This window comes from Plectropomus leopardus, chromosome 16 (genome assembly GCF_008729295.1).
Source record: "Plectropomus leopardus isolate mb chromosome 16, YSFRI_Pleo_2.0, whole genome shotgun sequence".
Classification (NCBI taxonomy): Eukaryota; Metazoa; Chordata; class Actinopteri; order Perciformes; family Serranidae; genus Plectropomus; species Plectropomus leopardus.
The window spans coordinates 26606672-26621016 of NC_056478.1; the positions used below are offsets into that span (position 1 = coordinate 26606672).

Below are 14345 nucleotides of genomic sequence, written 5' to 3' on the forward strand. Positions count from 1 at the left end.
TTTTTTAATTTCATCCATTCGACAAGTAAAGATGTCTGCTGTAAAAAAAAAAAAAGGGTTATTTTCCCCCGTGTAGGGGCCCGGCCCTCAGTAAGGGAACCACTGTTCTGTCATGAGGACAGTTAGAGGATAACACAAGGTCTTTTTTTCATGAATATGATTTTTTTTTAAACATATCTGCCACTAGATGCCGCTAAATCCTTCAAACTGGACTTTTAAGACGGTTTTGTCACAGGGTAGTCCCTTAAAGAGAGGTGAGATGGACTTTCTGAGAGAGCCGTCAGTAGACACAGATAGACAGACAGTGCATTTCTTTATTTCAGAGCTCGGTCGGTCCAACGGGAGCCTTGAACAAACTTCTGTATGTGTCTGAAGCAACACTAAACATGAAAACATGACTGCAAGCTGGAGGCCACAGGGACAAACACAGAGCCACATGAATTTCTCATATTTACACATTATTAGTCACTCTGTCCCTAAGCTCAACTTCCGCTGGCCGGCTCACGTGTCGCTGGGAGTTGAGTTTCTCCCTGAAAAGCAGCTGTATTTCCCAGGGTGCCTCACGAGGACAGGCACAAAGCCCCATTTCTTCTTTGTTATCTGCTGAGTGAAGGCGAGTCATTTTTCGGCAGAAAACAGCAGCTGGAGACTGAATGACTAACAGTGAGCCGGAGGGTTTGGGAGGACAGAACGGGGTTGTCTGTGCAGACAGTCTCCTCATGTCAGCGTATGTGTGCTATTTTCTCTCGGCGTGGAGAGCACGTTCCAGAAGTCCTGGAATGTGAGTTTATTATAAGACAGGAGCTGGTGGCAGGAAGTGAGCTGGCTGGCTCTGTCTCCTGGTTTTCTCGTCTTTGAGCTGTCTTAGTCTGTTAGAGAACCTGGAGATGGACAGAGTTAGGGAGAGGAGTAGTGAGGGACATGGCGAAGCATGGAGGGGTCACCACCTGTCCAAACTCTCCTCTGACTGTGTGAACCCTGCACTTCTTCCTGTCTGAAGAGCCCGACGCCGGCCTACGCGTCACTGGCCGAGCCGCTGCTGACAGGCGCCGTACTGCTGCAGGACACCCAACAGGTCCTCGTAGGAGACGTTTTTGTGGGAGGGCAGGGAGCTGGGGACACAGAGCGGGACACACACTTCAACACAGGAAATGTCAAGCTGTACACAAGTGAATACATTCAGACAGAAAAACAACAGCGCTGGAAGTTCAACAGCGCCATCTGCTGTTCACATTCAGGCAATAAGAGCCCTAACTAATGATTCTCACTGCCTCCATCATTGAAATATTCCAATGAGACATGAGACAGACCCACAGACAGACAGGAGCTTACATGAATTCAGTGAGTCTGATGTGCCAGGGGAGGAAACCCAGTGTGCTGTTCACCGGACCAAACTTTACCACCAGCTCCGGGTCTGGGATGTTCTTAGACTCTGAAACAGGCACAGAGACAGGCAGCATGTCATCAGCACAACCTCATTCATCTGTATGATTTCTTTAGAGGAATACTTCAACTCCCCGACGACCGTTTGCACATCAGTTAATCACCCAGGGTTAAATTTGTCAACTTTGTTTTTCTCACATGCCTCCTCAGTGAAAGAAGAATCCAAAAACTGAGAAAATTGTTGACGAATTCAAGTCATGAGGGGGCCACGTAAAACGAGACTAAAGTATGTCAGAACACGTGCTCACAAACTCTCATACAAGCAGAGTCCAAGTCTCATTTATCCAGTCGTATGCTCAGTACCACCCGACAGGGAACTGTATGGAAAGTGAAACAAATCATTGCCGTCCTCAAAGCGAGACTCCATTGACGAGGTAATTTTACCTCACTGTACACAGGAGCTGCTGGTCTACCAATGACTTGTTTGTGTGACTTTAGTGTTTTGCAGGGTTAATTTGGATACAACCAAAGTCACACAATAACACAAACTCAGCGGTGGACCAGCAGCTCCTGCGCTCAGCCATGTAAAACGAGCGGAGATAAAGGCTGTCTTTTTGGGAAGCACTGAGCATACAGCTGGATTAATTAAAACTTGGATTATATTGCACAAATTGTGAGTTTGTTTATTTTGACATCGTCTTGTGGTTGTTAAACGCAGATCCTTATGACTGCAGTTCTTCTGCTTCTTCTACTGCAAGATGTGCTCTCTTTTAGTATTTATTTCTATAGTTTATTGCTCCTACCTGCCTGCCTGCACTATTGTATCTTGCATGTTGTACATTTTTAATGCTGCACTGCTTTGTGTGTTTGTATGTATCTTTAGTGTGTCTGAGCAAAGACAAATTTCCATTGAGGTGGACAATAAAGTCGGTCTGTCTATGAATGATCTCTGTTTTTGGATTCTTTGTTAATCACAGTCATGCCAGAAAAAAACAATGTTTGCTTCCAGATTTCAACGCAGAACGCGGTAGGTAACTGATATACAAATGGTTATTTGAGGAGTGAAGTATTCTTTTAATACTATGCATTCAAACACAGCCAAAAGTACACGTGAAACCTGCATATAAATAGAGCTAATCATGAGATGATGATGAGGGTTAAGAGCAGTGGCTGTTATTCATTAATATGTATAAAAAGATGAACTACAGCAGGATTTCCTCTGAGCCTGTTTTGGGCTTACACTTGCATATATTCGTGAATCGGGATGATTATTAATGTTAAGTGCTTCCCTGTGATGTGTCATCAGCACAGTACACATCCACAAAGAGCTGAATTTGTGTTTTTAATGGACTGCATAGACTGTGGCGACAAACTGAAAATCTAAATGATTTGCCTTGAGCGTTTCTTTTTGTCAGACTCTGAGGGCACAAAATTCATATGCATAATCCTAATATCAGACCTAACTGTTGGGTGTGATCAGCGGTCTGTTGCACACGTTTGTCGTTGACCCGAGAGGGGACGTCACAGTCTGAGGGCGCGTTAATGCCATCATATACAACCATAAGGCGTAGGCCTCCTCCTCTCTAATGAGATATAAAACTTTCTGCTTACAGGTGAGAATCATTCCTGATATGATGCTGCAAATAAATTCTTCAATATTTTTCGAACATTTCTAACATCAATCTGACAAATGATAAAACCGTGATATATGGGACACGTCATGTGGAGGCAGAGGTGATTCCTCCCTTCAGTCACTTAGTTTTGCTTTCTGCCAGTTCAGCTTCGATCAGTTTATGGTGTGTGTGTGTGTATAAAAGACTCTGTATCACTCTTTCATTACAACTGCACACAGAGGCCCTTTACAGTGAAGAAATATTCTCAGCTTGTAAAACAGAATCCTGCAGATCCGATCATTGCACACAGTGCAGCCTGACACACAGGTTTACCAATCAAAGAGGGAAATTTCTGGCACTTGTGCTCGATTTTCTTGGCAATTGGTGAATGTGAGATTAAATAAAGTCCTCTGCATGCTGCAAATAAAACATGGACCATCAGTCACTTCTTTTTTTAATCAACCCCGCTGTGAACAGACTGGTGTGTCACTCAGTCTATTTGTATGTAAAAATTCCAAATGTATTTTTATGCTCTAGGTCTGTGTGTGTTTCCGTTTTACACGTGTAACCACAGTGCAGTGACTGTGTGTTGGATCCTGAATGCTGCAAGAATGCAGGTGTCCTACACTCAAATACTGCTCTGAAACGCCTCCTGTGTAGACCCAAATGGAGCTGCTGATGCTGCTCTGCTCACGCGCTGCTCACGCTACTCCTCCAGTGTAGAAACGGTGTGAAAATGAAGAATAATGTCACAGCTGTGAAGCTTTGTGCAGCTTTGTGCTCTCTGCTGAGCTGTTGACAACATTTTCACTGACATATGATTGTGAGGATGTAGTTTGATTAGTGTGTAGGTTGCTGCAGTAAGACCTGCATCATATCAAGACTGTAACAGAAAATGTAAAGTTGAGACATATTTGACACGCTGCATCACAAACACAAGACACAATCACTGTGAGAGACACATGGCCGCCTGGTAAATGAAAGGAATGTCATTAACATCAGGGTCTTTTCTGCACACAGTCATAAAGTGGTACCTCTGAGCAGTATGTCCAGCATGGAGACGCTGATGTCTTTGGAGCTCCTCTCTTTGTTCTCCACAGAGCGACAGAGCTGCTGCGCTGCCTGGACGATGCTCTGCTTCCCGTCCTCTGGAGACAACACCTTCACCGTGGGCCTGCAGGACACCACTGACAAACACACACAAACACACACCAAACGCGATTACCTTCCACTGCCCGTGATCGAGTATTTGAGCATGATGAAACATTTCTGGTCCCGCATCTTTAAAGCGAGACTGTCACTGATCCTGCACTTCAGTCCCTGTTGCTGGGACGCAGCCGATGTTGAGGAAGCTACTTTTAAAGCTTTGCAAACTATCAGTAACTTCATACTGGAAATGAACTTCAGAGCTACCTGAGGGAGAAATCTTGTTTGGTTAACTAAAGCTGCTGAGAAAAAGTAGCTCAAGTCAAGTCAATTTTATTAATAAAGCCCATTATCACAAAACACAGTTTGCCTCAGAGGGCTTTACAGCATACGACATCCCTCTGCCCTTAAACACTCACATCGACTAACGAACCTCCCCCAAAAAATCCTGTGAAGAGCAGCAGAGGATGATGAGAGATCCCTCGTCCAGGATGGACAAACGTGCAATAGATGTCGTAAAAAACAGCTGAGTTTAAACTATTACGAAATTAAACACTCCAATTCTAACTTTTTATTGCCAACTTTTGGGCCAGCACCTTTCTTCAGGGTGTAGATATGGCAATATTATTTTCACAAACTGCAGGAATGTCAGCTTTGGTTTTATAAACAATGTCCATCAATCAGATAGTAGGGAGGCTGCACCGAACAGCATTAATCAGTCAGCTAACCTTTAAAATAGCATCCAACAATATTTAAATATCAATACTTTAACTAACTGTGCTCAAAGAAGGTTTGATTATGGTCAAGAGGCAATAGTTCATTTAAAAAACAACAACAAAAAAAACATTCCTTTTCTTTTGCTGCCATGAATTGTTTGTATTTTCGTAGTGAACTACACAAAAAAGTAATTTAATCATTTGAATCACTATTCAGATATGAACGACGTTACACTATGAGTGTAATTACATGTAATTCAGCACCCTGCAAGGATGGTTAAAGCCCTGTGGTAGCTGTTTATTAGTGTAATAAACCTTCTCATGTGATTTGGGATAAATATGGCCCGAGTCTTAACTGAATTGTATAACAAGTCAAGTGTATTAAAGGATTTAAAGACCCGTGAGGAGGCACTGATATGCCTGATACTTAAAAAAGTGAAGGATCATGGATTCAGTTAAATATACACCTAGAAGTTAAAGCAATCTTGACCAAAAAATGTATTTCTCAAACTCTGGCAACTATATTAAAAATGCGTATATCAAAATATCCCGTGTTGGCCGAGCAGGATTTGTAAAAGAGATGAACTGCTCAGGTTATATTAGCAGACTGTTCCACTTAATGTGAGAACAGAGAATGCTAGCTCGCTCTCACTGCTGTGCGACAGGGTGGGATCTTCTTAAATACTTCCTCCACAGAATACACAAAATGAATTACTTCAGAAATCTTATCTATTTTGTTGTCTAGATCGACCAAACAAGGCGGCCCAATATCTCCTAAACGATTCTTTATCGCACTAAAGCCGTCAGCAACACCCACAGGGCCGGCAAGAGGAATCTGAGGAGTGATGAGTGAAGAGGTGGAACACAGGTTTGGGGTTTGAGTGTGAACAGTAGCCTATTCGTGTGGGTTTCTGTGGGCTAGCGGGCAGTGTCAGTTTCTGTCTTTTGTCTCCTGGAAGAATACTCCTGTAAAACCTGTCTATGACTACGACAGAATGGCAGAGGACAGGGGACATGCTGAAAAAAGAGGAAGTGAACATAACCTTCATGTTTTCCATCGTGTTCATCTCATTCTGCAGTCTTCTCCTTACGCTCGCAGAAGAAAGTCAGTCACTTTACTGCACTTGCACTTTGCTCTGCAAATGTTGTGGCAGTTTTATATGTCTGTGTGCGATGAAAAGAACCCAGTGGCAGCTTGTGCAACAGCACACATCCCTTTAGCTTAGTGTGCTCTGGCAACTTCAAGAACTAATGAGGCAATAAAGGCTTTTGAAACAGAGTCTAGCCTTGGAGTGAAGTGGGACTCAGCTCTCTATAAAAGCAGCCATTCTGCCAGTTACCAAACAAGATAACCATATTCTTACATTTGATGTTTTAGTGTACAGTGAGCAAGACAATCATGAGAGAAAAGGAGGTGAAGCTTTGAATGCTCTTTGAAATGTGCCGAAGTTAAAAATCACACACGCTTGAACTTTTTGAGACTGGGTGCTGAATGCTTAAAAGAGGATATCAGTGCCACAGATGATTCCTCATCACGATTACGAATGGAGCATTTATGTTCACGGATCCTTGTAAAACACAGCTTGAGTAAGCTGCAGTACATGGACACTGAACTGGTTGAATAAGGAGATTTCATTTGCATGTTTCTTACAAAATCTTTTTTTTTTTCATTTAGTATAAGTATTATTTTATTTTATGTTTTTAATTATATATTTTTATTATTTTATTTTATTCTATCTTTTATTTTCATTTTATTTTTTATTTTAAATATATTTTTTATTCAGTTTTTCTTCTTTTTTTTTTTAATTGTAGCTTAATTATTATTTTTTAAATTATATTCTTATTTTTGTATCATCATTATTATATCAATAATAATAATAATAAAAATAATAAGTAACATCAACCCCACCTCTTGAGCCACCTTACTATGGCAGCATCTGAAGTTTATATTTAATTTTTATTTCATGATCAAGCTAATTCATTTGTTTTCAATGTGCTGTGAGAAAAAAATCTCTCTGAAAAAACACACTGAGTTCAAAAACTAGTCCTGTGCATCAGACTTTAAAATAGGTGCGGCACGACAGCCCAAACTTAACTTTGTCGTCTTGTTCAGCTGCCTAACAGAATTTCACAGTCATCTACATGCTGCTTTGACAGTTAATGGGGTGACTGAAGTGGGCACAGAGTCAAAGCTGGGAGGCTTTGTGAAAACTAAGAATGCGCTTCTTTCTTCCTAACATGATTTTCCAAATACAGCTCTGCCATGACAAGCAAAAAAAAAAACTATCCAGAACAGACAAGGAATTGTTATTTAGGAGAGAAGTAAAGTAAAGTCAAAAACCACTGCAGTGCTCGGACAACAGCATCACGGCCGCTGCCTTAATCGTGGCTCATGTCTCAGTTGTGTTAATGCAGAGAACAACTGAATGAATCAAAACATGCAAAACATTAAAAACTCCTTTGCTGCTCTACATTCTCTAGATTCACGTGACGTCAGATTCAACTGAATTAGCTCAATCGAAACTGAGGCCTCGTGTGAGTGAGAGAATAAATGACCTACGTGCACATTTACACAACCACATTGTGTTAGTCACTCACTGACTTGGTTCCTCCATAACTGGGTGAGTGAAAACTATTCTTCTTAGTTTTTATTTGTGTTTTTTTTTATAAGAAAAAAAAATGCTGGTGCTCCTATTTTTGGGATGAATCATGGTGAACATATTTTGAGTATTTTAAAAACACACAGTATTCTCGAAAGCCAAAAACAAAACGCTTTATATTAAATTGGAGTATGTTTGGAGTACAGTTGGATGTAAGCGTTAGCAGATAGTTAAAGTGATGCTGGGGCGCCTTTAGACGTGAGGATTCATTAAATGTGAGCGAGCATAAAACAAACAAACTACCTGCTTCTGTTGACCATAAAACGTTTGAGTCGCTGCTTACAGCTATATTCTTTCGTTTGTTGCAGAGTTATGTTAAATACATAATACTATACTACTATGTTACTATGTTACTATGTTACTATACTATGTTAATACTAGCGGCTGTTACTTACTCTGTCCTCTGCAGTCTTTTGTTGTGCACATGCGATTAGACACCTGCTTATGTGTAAACATGGCAGAAAAAGTGGCGTTCTCAGCACGAAACCTCGGTTTCCTTAATCCCACACCCAGATTAGGGAAACCAGCTTTCTCCTTTACAGGATGTTTGAGAAATCAGTTTACTGGTAAAAGCCGACTGTAACCCTATTATGCTGAAGTGCATGTAAACACACTGTCTGAAACGCTAAAGCATCAGTGCTAAATCCTTACCGTGGTGCTGGTGTTTGTCGCTGCCATTGCTGAGGAACTCCACGTTGTATTTGGGTCCATCCACGCCCAGCAAGTCCTGCTGCTGCCTAACTATCTCCTCTAACAGACGGGAGTTGTTCTTCCGAAAAATACCTGAGGTGAAGTGTAGAAGACAATGACTATATTATTCAATCCAGAATTTAAAAGAAAAAAATCATTTGTTTATTTTACTAAGATGCTGGAGGTGAAAGCAGCACAGGATGCAAGAGGAGGGCGAAACATCGCAGCTGTGCAGCTGTGGTTAAATCTTTTTCTTTCACTGTAAGAGTCATCACTCTATGTAACAGCTCCAACAAAAAATACGGCTAGACAAAGCCATACATGCTACTAAGACTTCCATCACCAGCAGCTAAGCTTTTCTGTTTTGTTTTTTACACAAATATCATCATATACCACAGATAAATATCAGGAAAACTGATCCACGATATTGGATTTTTTTTGCCAATATCCAATGTTTAACAACTTATTTGGCTGATAACCAATACAGAATATATCCACTTTTTTTCCCCACCTAATTTTAGCGATCATCAAGTCTCCTCTGTGGTGGAATTAACATCATATCATGCATAGTCTCATACTGTGATGGCCCACCAGCAGATGGAGACCAAATATACAACACGCAAAGAGACATAAGAAAAATACATCAACTTAGGACTTAGCATGTTGACCGATTACGATATTTTATTTTAAAGCCAACGGATGACGTGCCTTTTTGTTTGCAGAGGTCCACAGATGTGGAATGAGACTGTAAAAACGTAATTATCGGCATCTGTTTTCTTAAAAAGAGCTTTGCAGTTACAACAAAAATATATTTGAACACCCGCAACAGCTGAGGACTTCTTCCATTTACATCGCACTGCTAATTGTACATGATATATGTCTCTGTTTATATCACCTTATCTATGTAACTAATGTTTAGACTGACTGACTGACGATTTCGTTTTTAATATTAGGGTAGTTAAGTTTTAAGTTATTGGTAAGTCTTGGGAGTTTTTTAGGTTGTAAATGTAACTATGTAGTACATGCACTCTCTTTTTCTTAAATCTAGAAAACATATTTTAAATACTGTTTGCTTTGTGTCTGGGCCTCTATTCTCAAACTTTAGATAACTTTTCCTTCTTCACATCTTCTATATGTCTCATGAATTTGACTTGTATCTTTTGACTGTTTTCAGTGTGAATACACAGTGAATAAAGTAATAACGCAGGAGTTTTCATGACCAACTTGCAGCTCTGTTGGAGCCCCGCTGATGGATATCACAGCCTGTGTTCTAAACTGGGATCATGTCGAGACATCATGACCTCACATCTAAACTATGAATAACTAATCTGAACTACGGCTTAAGTCACACTGAGCCCCAGATAATAATTTAGACCCAAATAATAAGTATCAAATTTTAAACAGACTAGGCCTAAAAACACGGTTTCATTTCTGTTTCCTAGACACCACAACAAAATGATCACAGTCTCTGCTCAAGCTTTCAACTGAGACGCATAATGTGGAACAAACTACTACAACCCTCTGCAGTCACATGTCGTTACTGAAATAAGACTGGAGGAGAGAGGATCACTTCTGACTTCTGGAAATTACGGTCAGATGACATTATGAAAGTCAATCAAAGGTATTAAATCAAGCCAATCAAACACAAAAGGTGCCTGAAAACAATAAGATAAGAAAACAATTGTGCAGTCTATGTAGTCATCTCGACAGGACTGTAGATCTAACAGTACATCTGAGCCACCTCGATTTAAGTGGACTGATGCACACTGTTTGCATATGTGGACATTTGAGGGCTGTCAGCACCAGCTGTTGCATGCTGTGCAAACATGCTTTTATTCCAGTGGTGGAGGATGTATTCAGATCTTTTACTTACGTTAAAGTACTAAAACAACACTGTGAAAATGCTCTTACAAATCAAAGTCCTGCATTGAAAATGTTACTTAAGTAAATGTAAGTTTTATCAGGAAGGTGTACTTAAAATATTAAAAGAAAGAGTAAACAATGCAGACAGACCTTTAAAAAGGGGGAAATAAAGCACACACAAGCCTTCAAGAATATAAAAAAATTAAAAACACCAAAAAATTTGAAACCCTCAAAATTATAAAGAAAAAAAATGAGAAAAAACACGCCATAAAACTCAATATTAGAAAAAAAAAGAACACAAAAAAGTGTTAATAAAAATCTGTAAACCCTCCCCCAAAACGTCAAAATTATTCTAAAAGCACCGCAAAAATTTAAAAACCTTTTGGAGAAAAAAACACTTCAATTTTGTACGTAACTATAGCTGTATGATAAATGTTGTGACACGTAAAAAAAATATATCAAAAAGTGCATAACTTATAATACAGTACTTAGTTAAACTCTACCGCTGTTTTATTCCTTAAAACGTTGAGCAGTGAGTTAGATATCATTTTGCTGAAAGGTAAACTGAAAAGTGTGCGTTTATTCGGGCAGTGGAGACACTGAAGGGAGGCGGAGAGTGAAGATAAAGTGTAAAATGTTTACCGTGATTATCATAGACGCTGACATACGATATACCGACAGCCATACACCACACCACCAGGTTCGCTATGTCCGTGTAGCTCGGCTCTTCCTCCGCCACCAACAGGCCGATGTGGACCGGCAGCTTCTCCAGTGACCTGCCGTCAGACAGCCACCGTGACCGGCGACTAGCAGTGCGGTTTCCCGTGACCGGGTTAGCGTTAGCATCGGGGTTCTGATTCAGTTTCTTCTGGTGGTCCGGGAACCGGCCAGGGCCACCGGCAGCAGCAGAGCGGCCATCGCCCGCTCCCACAGCCGACCCTTCCAGCCCCGAAGCCGGACACGGAGCCAAGACACGAGCGCTCTGTTGATGTGGACCAGAATAAGCAGGAGCCGCCATAACAAGCCGTAAAGCAGCGCCATTTGTGTCCTTATTCCTCGGGGGTAGAGTCTTACAGGATGGTGGTCGGAATCTGCAGCACAGGCGCTTTCCTCCTCGGTATTATCTGCCTGCTAAACCCGTTTCATCGCTGCCTGCGGCTCAGTCTGCCTGCCGCCATCTTCCTCCTTCGTTGGCAACCCCTGAACTCTGAACCCTGAGCGTGATACACGGAGACCGCTGATTGGACGAGATAAGAGTGACGCGGCACTTTATCCGCCTTAACCCTTTAATCGCCTCACCTCGAAAAGAGCGGCGAAAAAAAGGAAAATCTTTGCATTTTTATTCTACTGAGGCAACAATCAGGAGGGAGGAATCAGGGCCAAGTGGAAGAAAAGTCAAAGTCTGAGATTTCGACAGTAAAGTCAGAATATTACGATGTTAAAGTAACGATTTCAAGAAAAAAAAAGTTGTAAATTTACTAGAAAAAGTCACAATATTATAAGATTAAACTCGTTAATTTGTGAGGGAAAAGTCGCAATATTACGAAATTAATTAATTCAACGAAATTAATTTTATGAGCGATTAAGTCAAAGATTAAAACCAGAGAGTCGGGTAATACGGTTTAAAAAAACGACAAAGTATGAATAAATAATTATAGGTAAGTTATGGAGGACCTGATGAATGGTCAAAATTATGGGACAAAATGTTGAAAATATTAGATAAAAAGATTATATAGATAGATAGATAGAGATAGATAGATAGATAGATAGATAGATAGATAGATAGATGGATGGATGGATAGGGGATTTTTCTATATTTACTATATTCCCCACCATACTCCAGTCTTAATCTCTGACTGTTCTTGTCATAAAATTACGAGTTTCATCTAATAATATAACTTTTTTTTTTTTTTACAGGTTACGAGTCTAATTTCGTAATATTACGACTTCATTCTAATAAATTTCCAACTTTTTCTCGAAATTGTGACCTTATTCTCCTGATATTATGACTTTATTCTCGAAATCTAAGCATTTTACTTTCTTTAACATGCCCCTAGTCCTAATGTGTAAATAATAACAAAATTCAATGTTTTGTTGTTGTTTCTTCTTAACAGACACATAGGTTTTTTAAATATAGGTCTCTACTATACAGTAGAGATGTCCCCTCATCGTAGGCCTATTTGTAATTTAGAAAAAAAAAAAAACAAACCATTTAGGCCTACTGTTATAATGCTTGAAATATGTTGCCAACTTTTGTTATTTTTATAATTATCATTTTATTATTATTATTTACCGTGGAATTAAAAGTATTACCAATACTAGTATTATTTGCATTGTCATGTGCCCCATGTGACAGACATCCTCATATACAATATTCATGCTGAGATTCATAGAAGGCCTCTTAAAATATAGATTGACAGAGTTGGATGGCTGTCATGTATTCCCCACAAGAGGGCAGTGAAGCCTTTCTGCTGGCCTCCTCCTCAACTGTAGTGAAGTCATGGGCACACACACACTATGAGGACATAGTAAAAGCTGATGTATATTGAGTCAAAGTGGGCACATTTACCTCTCGCCTTATATATTTTTTTCACCTTAATGTGGTGATTTGCAAGCAGATGTTAGTAGATAGATCTGATGCTGTCCTTCACAATGCTTTTTTTAAAAGATAGGTACTAATGTTAAAATACCTGGAGGCCAGCTGCGTCTTGCATCATCATCTTTGTTAATGATGACATAAAAGACGACATCTACCATGAAAATCTGACTTCACAAAAAAAGCAAATGTTCCAAATAAGAACCACAAGAAATATATGTAGATATTTACTGATCTCATCTTTATTATGTCTTTAGAAGGTAATGCACTTGCTGCTGACATTTGTTGCTTCCCAACAGCAAATGTCTTTATCCCTGAGTGTTAATGCATTCAAAGTCAAAGTCAAATCATTTCAGAACAAAGAAGCAGAGTTTTTATTATGAGACAATAGCCTGTAAGACAGTCACTGTCTGTGGTGGAGATGCAGGAATAGGTTCGATGGTGTCGTCTCTGGTTTTGTTCTGCTGCACACCTTCCAGTGTTGGAGATGCGTTGGGACCCACAATTTTAACAACATACAAATGAATGTAATTTGTGTCTCCAACTTGAACCTGTGAAAAGCAAAAGAAAACTGGAAGATGTGAAAAATATATTCATCCAGTTTCTGAACAGTTAAGATTTTCTACCATCAGGGATGTGTTGAACTGCTCCCTGTCATGATTTTGACATGACACAATACATTATATTGTGTGTTAAACAAAAACACACACCTGTAGCAGTCATTATTTACCTTGATTAGGAAGTGTTCTGCTCCAAGGATACCCCGAAGTTGCCTGTATTTCATTGCTTTGTATTCCGTATTGTCTCCGCGTGTTTGTCTCTGCACTTCTTCTTTCACCTGAGTATGAATGGAATTAAATATGATGTAAATCCAGACTGAAATGCAAACCAGAGAGTTGTGTGTGGAGGTTGCAAAAAAATGAAGCGAGAGTGAAACTCACCTTGTCACAAAGTTCCTGAGTTCTCTCATTGGCGTCCTCTGTCTCACCCCATCCAAACTTGTCTGCCTTTGTATTTTTCGTATTTTGCTGACAAATCTCAGCCATTGTCTCACAGTCCGCTGATGTTAACAAAGAAGTCAGCTGTCTGCTCTTACATGTCTTAAAAGTTTAAACAGTTTATCACATACACATTTATTTATACAGAGTAACCACGCCTGGATAAACCTGAAAAGTGGCTCAGTGGCATGTTGGGTGGAGCGACACGTGTAACTACATCCCTCATATGATTAGTCAGTTTTTTCTCGCTCTTATGATTCCTTTGCAAATTCTGGCTGAGAATTTTCAAAAAATGGATCACTCAAATCTGATCGGATTTTAATTGTGGCGAGCAGATCTAAAATTCAAACAATCATATTGTTTTGTTGCCAAATGATGCTCCATTGGTGTGGTAACCTGCTAAACTGATACGTCCACAGTGGGGCTGAGAATGAGTGATTTGCGCCATCCTGGACAGCCATTAGAAATTTTGGGAAGGGGGACAAAGTTTTCTACAGTGGCCCCTCATCCACACCCATTGCTGAGGTTCCCACATTTCACAGTTTCTGGCTGTGATTAACAGTATCACTTTGGATTATAGATTTATTTTTTTGACAATATTTTTTGGGGCGTTTTTGCCTGGAGTTGAAGGACAGCACAAGTGTGACTGGGGGAGAGTGAGAGGGGATGACATGCAGCGA

At 40.1% G+C, this 14345-nt stretch overlaps 2 protein-coding genes across 2 annotated transcripts; both read right to left on the bottom strand.

Annotated features, from left to right (window-relative positions):
* Positions 1-294: 294 nt before the first annotated feature.
* nus1 (NUS1 dehydrodolichyl diphosphate synthase subunit) lies at positions 295-11284 on the bottom strand. The gene is given in 6 exon segments (XM_042502911.1): positions 295-1112; positions 1333-1432; positions 4031-4183; positions 8170-8301; positions 10714-10954; positions 10957-11284. Coding segments are annotated over 6 exon segments (873 nt in total). The 5' UTR covers positions 11113-11284; the 3' UTR covers positions 295-1021.
* Positions 11285-12887: 1603 nt separating this feature from the next.
* LOC121955110 (cystatin-A-like) lies at positions 12888-13788 on the bottom strand. The gene is made up of 3 exons (XM_042502913.1): positions 13609-13788; positions 13398-13505; positions 12888-13218 (listed from the first exon to the last, which is right to left on the bottom strand). The coding sequence occupies exons 1-3, from the start codon at positions 13711-13713 to the stop codon at positions 13045-13047; spliced, it is 387 nt and encodes a 128-aa protein (XP_042358847.1). The 5' UTR covers positions 13714-13788; the 3' UTR covers positions 12888-13044.
* Between the last annotated feature and the right edge of the window lie 557 nt (positions 13789-14345).

Coding starts and splice junctions, on each gene's coding strand:
- LOC121955110 (XM_042502913.1), bottom strand. CDS start 13,713: ATGGCTGAGATTTGTCAGCAAAATACGAAAAATACAAAGGCAGACAAG. Junction 13,506..13,608: donor CTCAGGAACTTTGTGACAAG/GTGAGTTTCACT, acceptor ATTCATACTCAG/GTGAAAGAAGAAGTGCAGAG. Junction 13,219..13,397: donor CAGAACACTTCCTAATCAAG/GTAAATAATGAC, acceptor TGCTTTTCACAG/GTTCAAGTTGGAGACACAAA.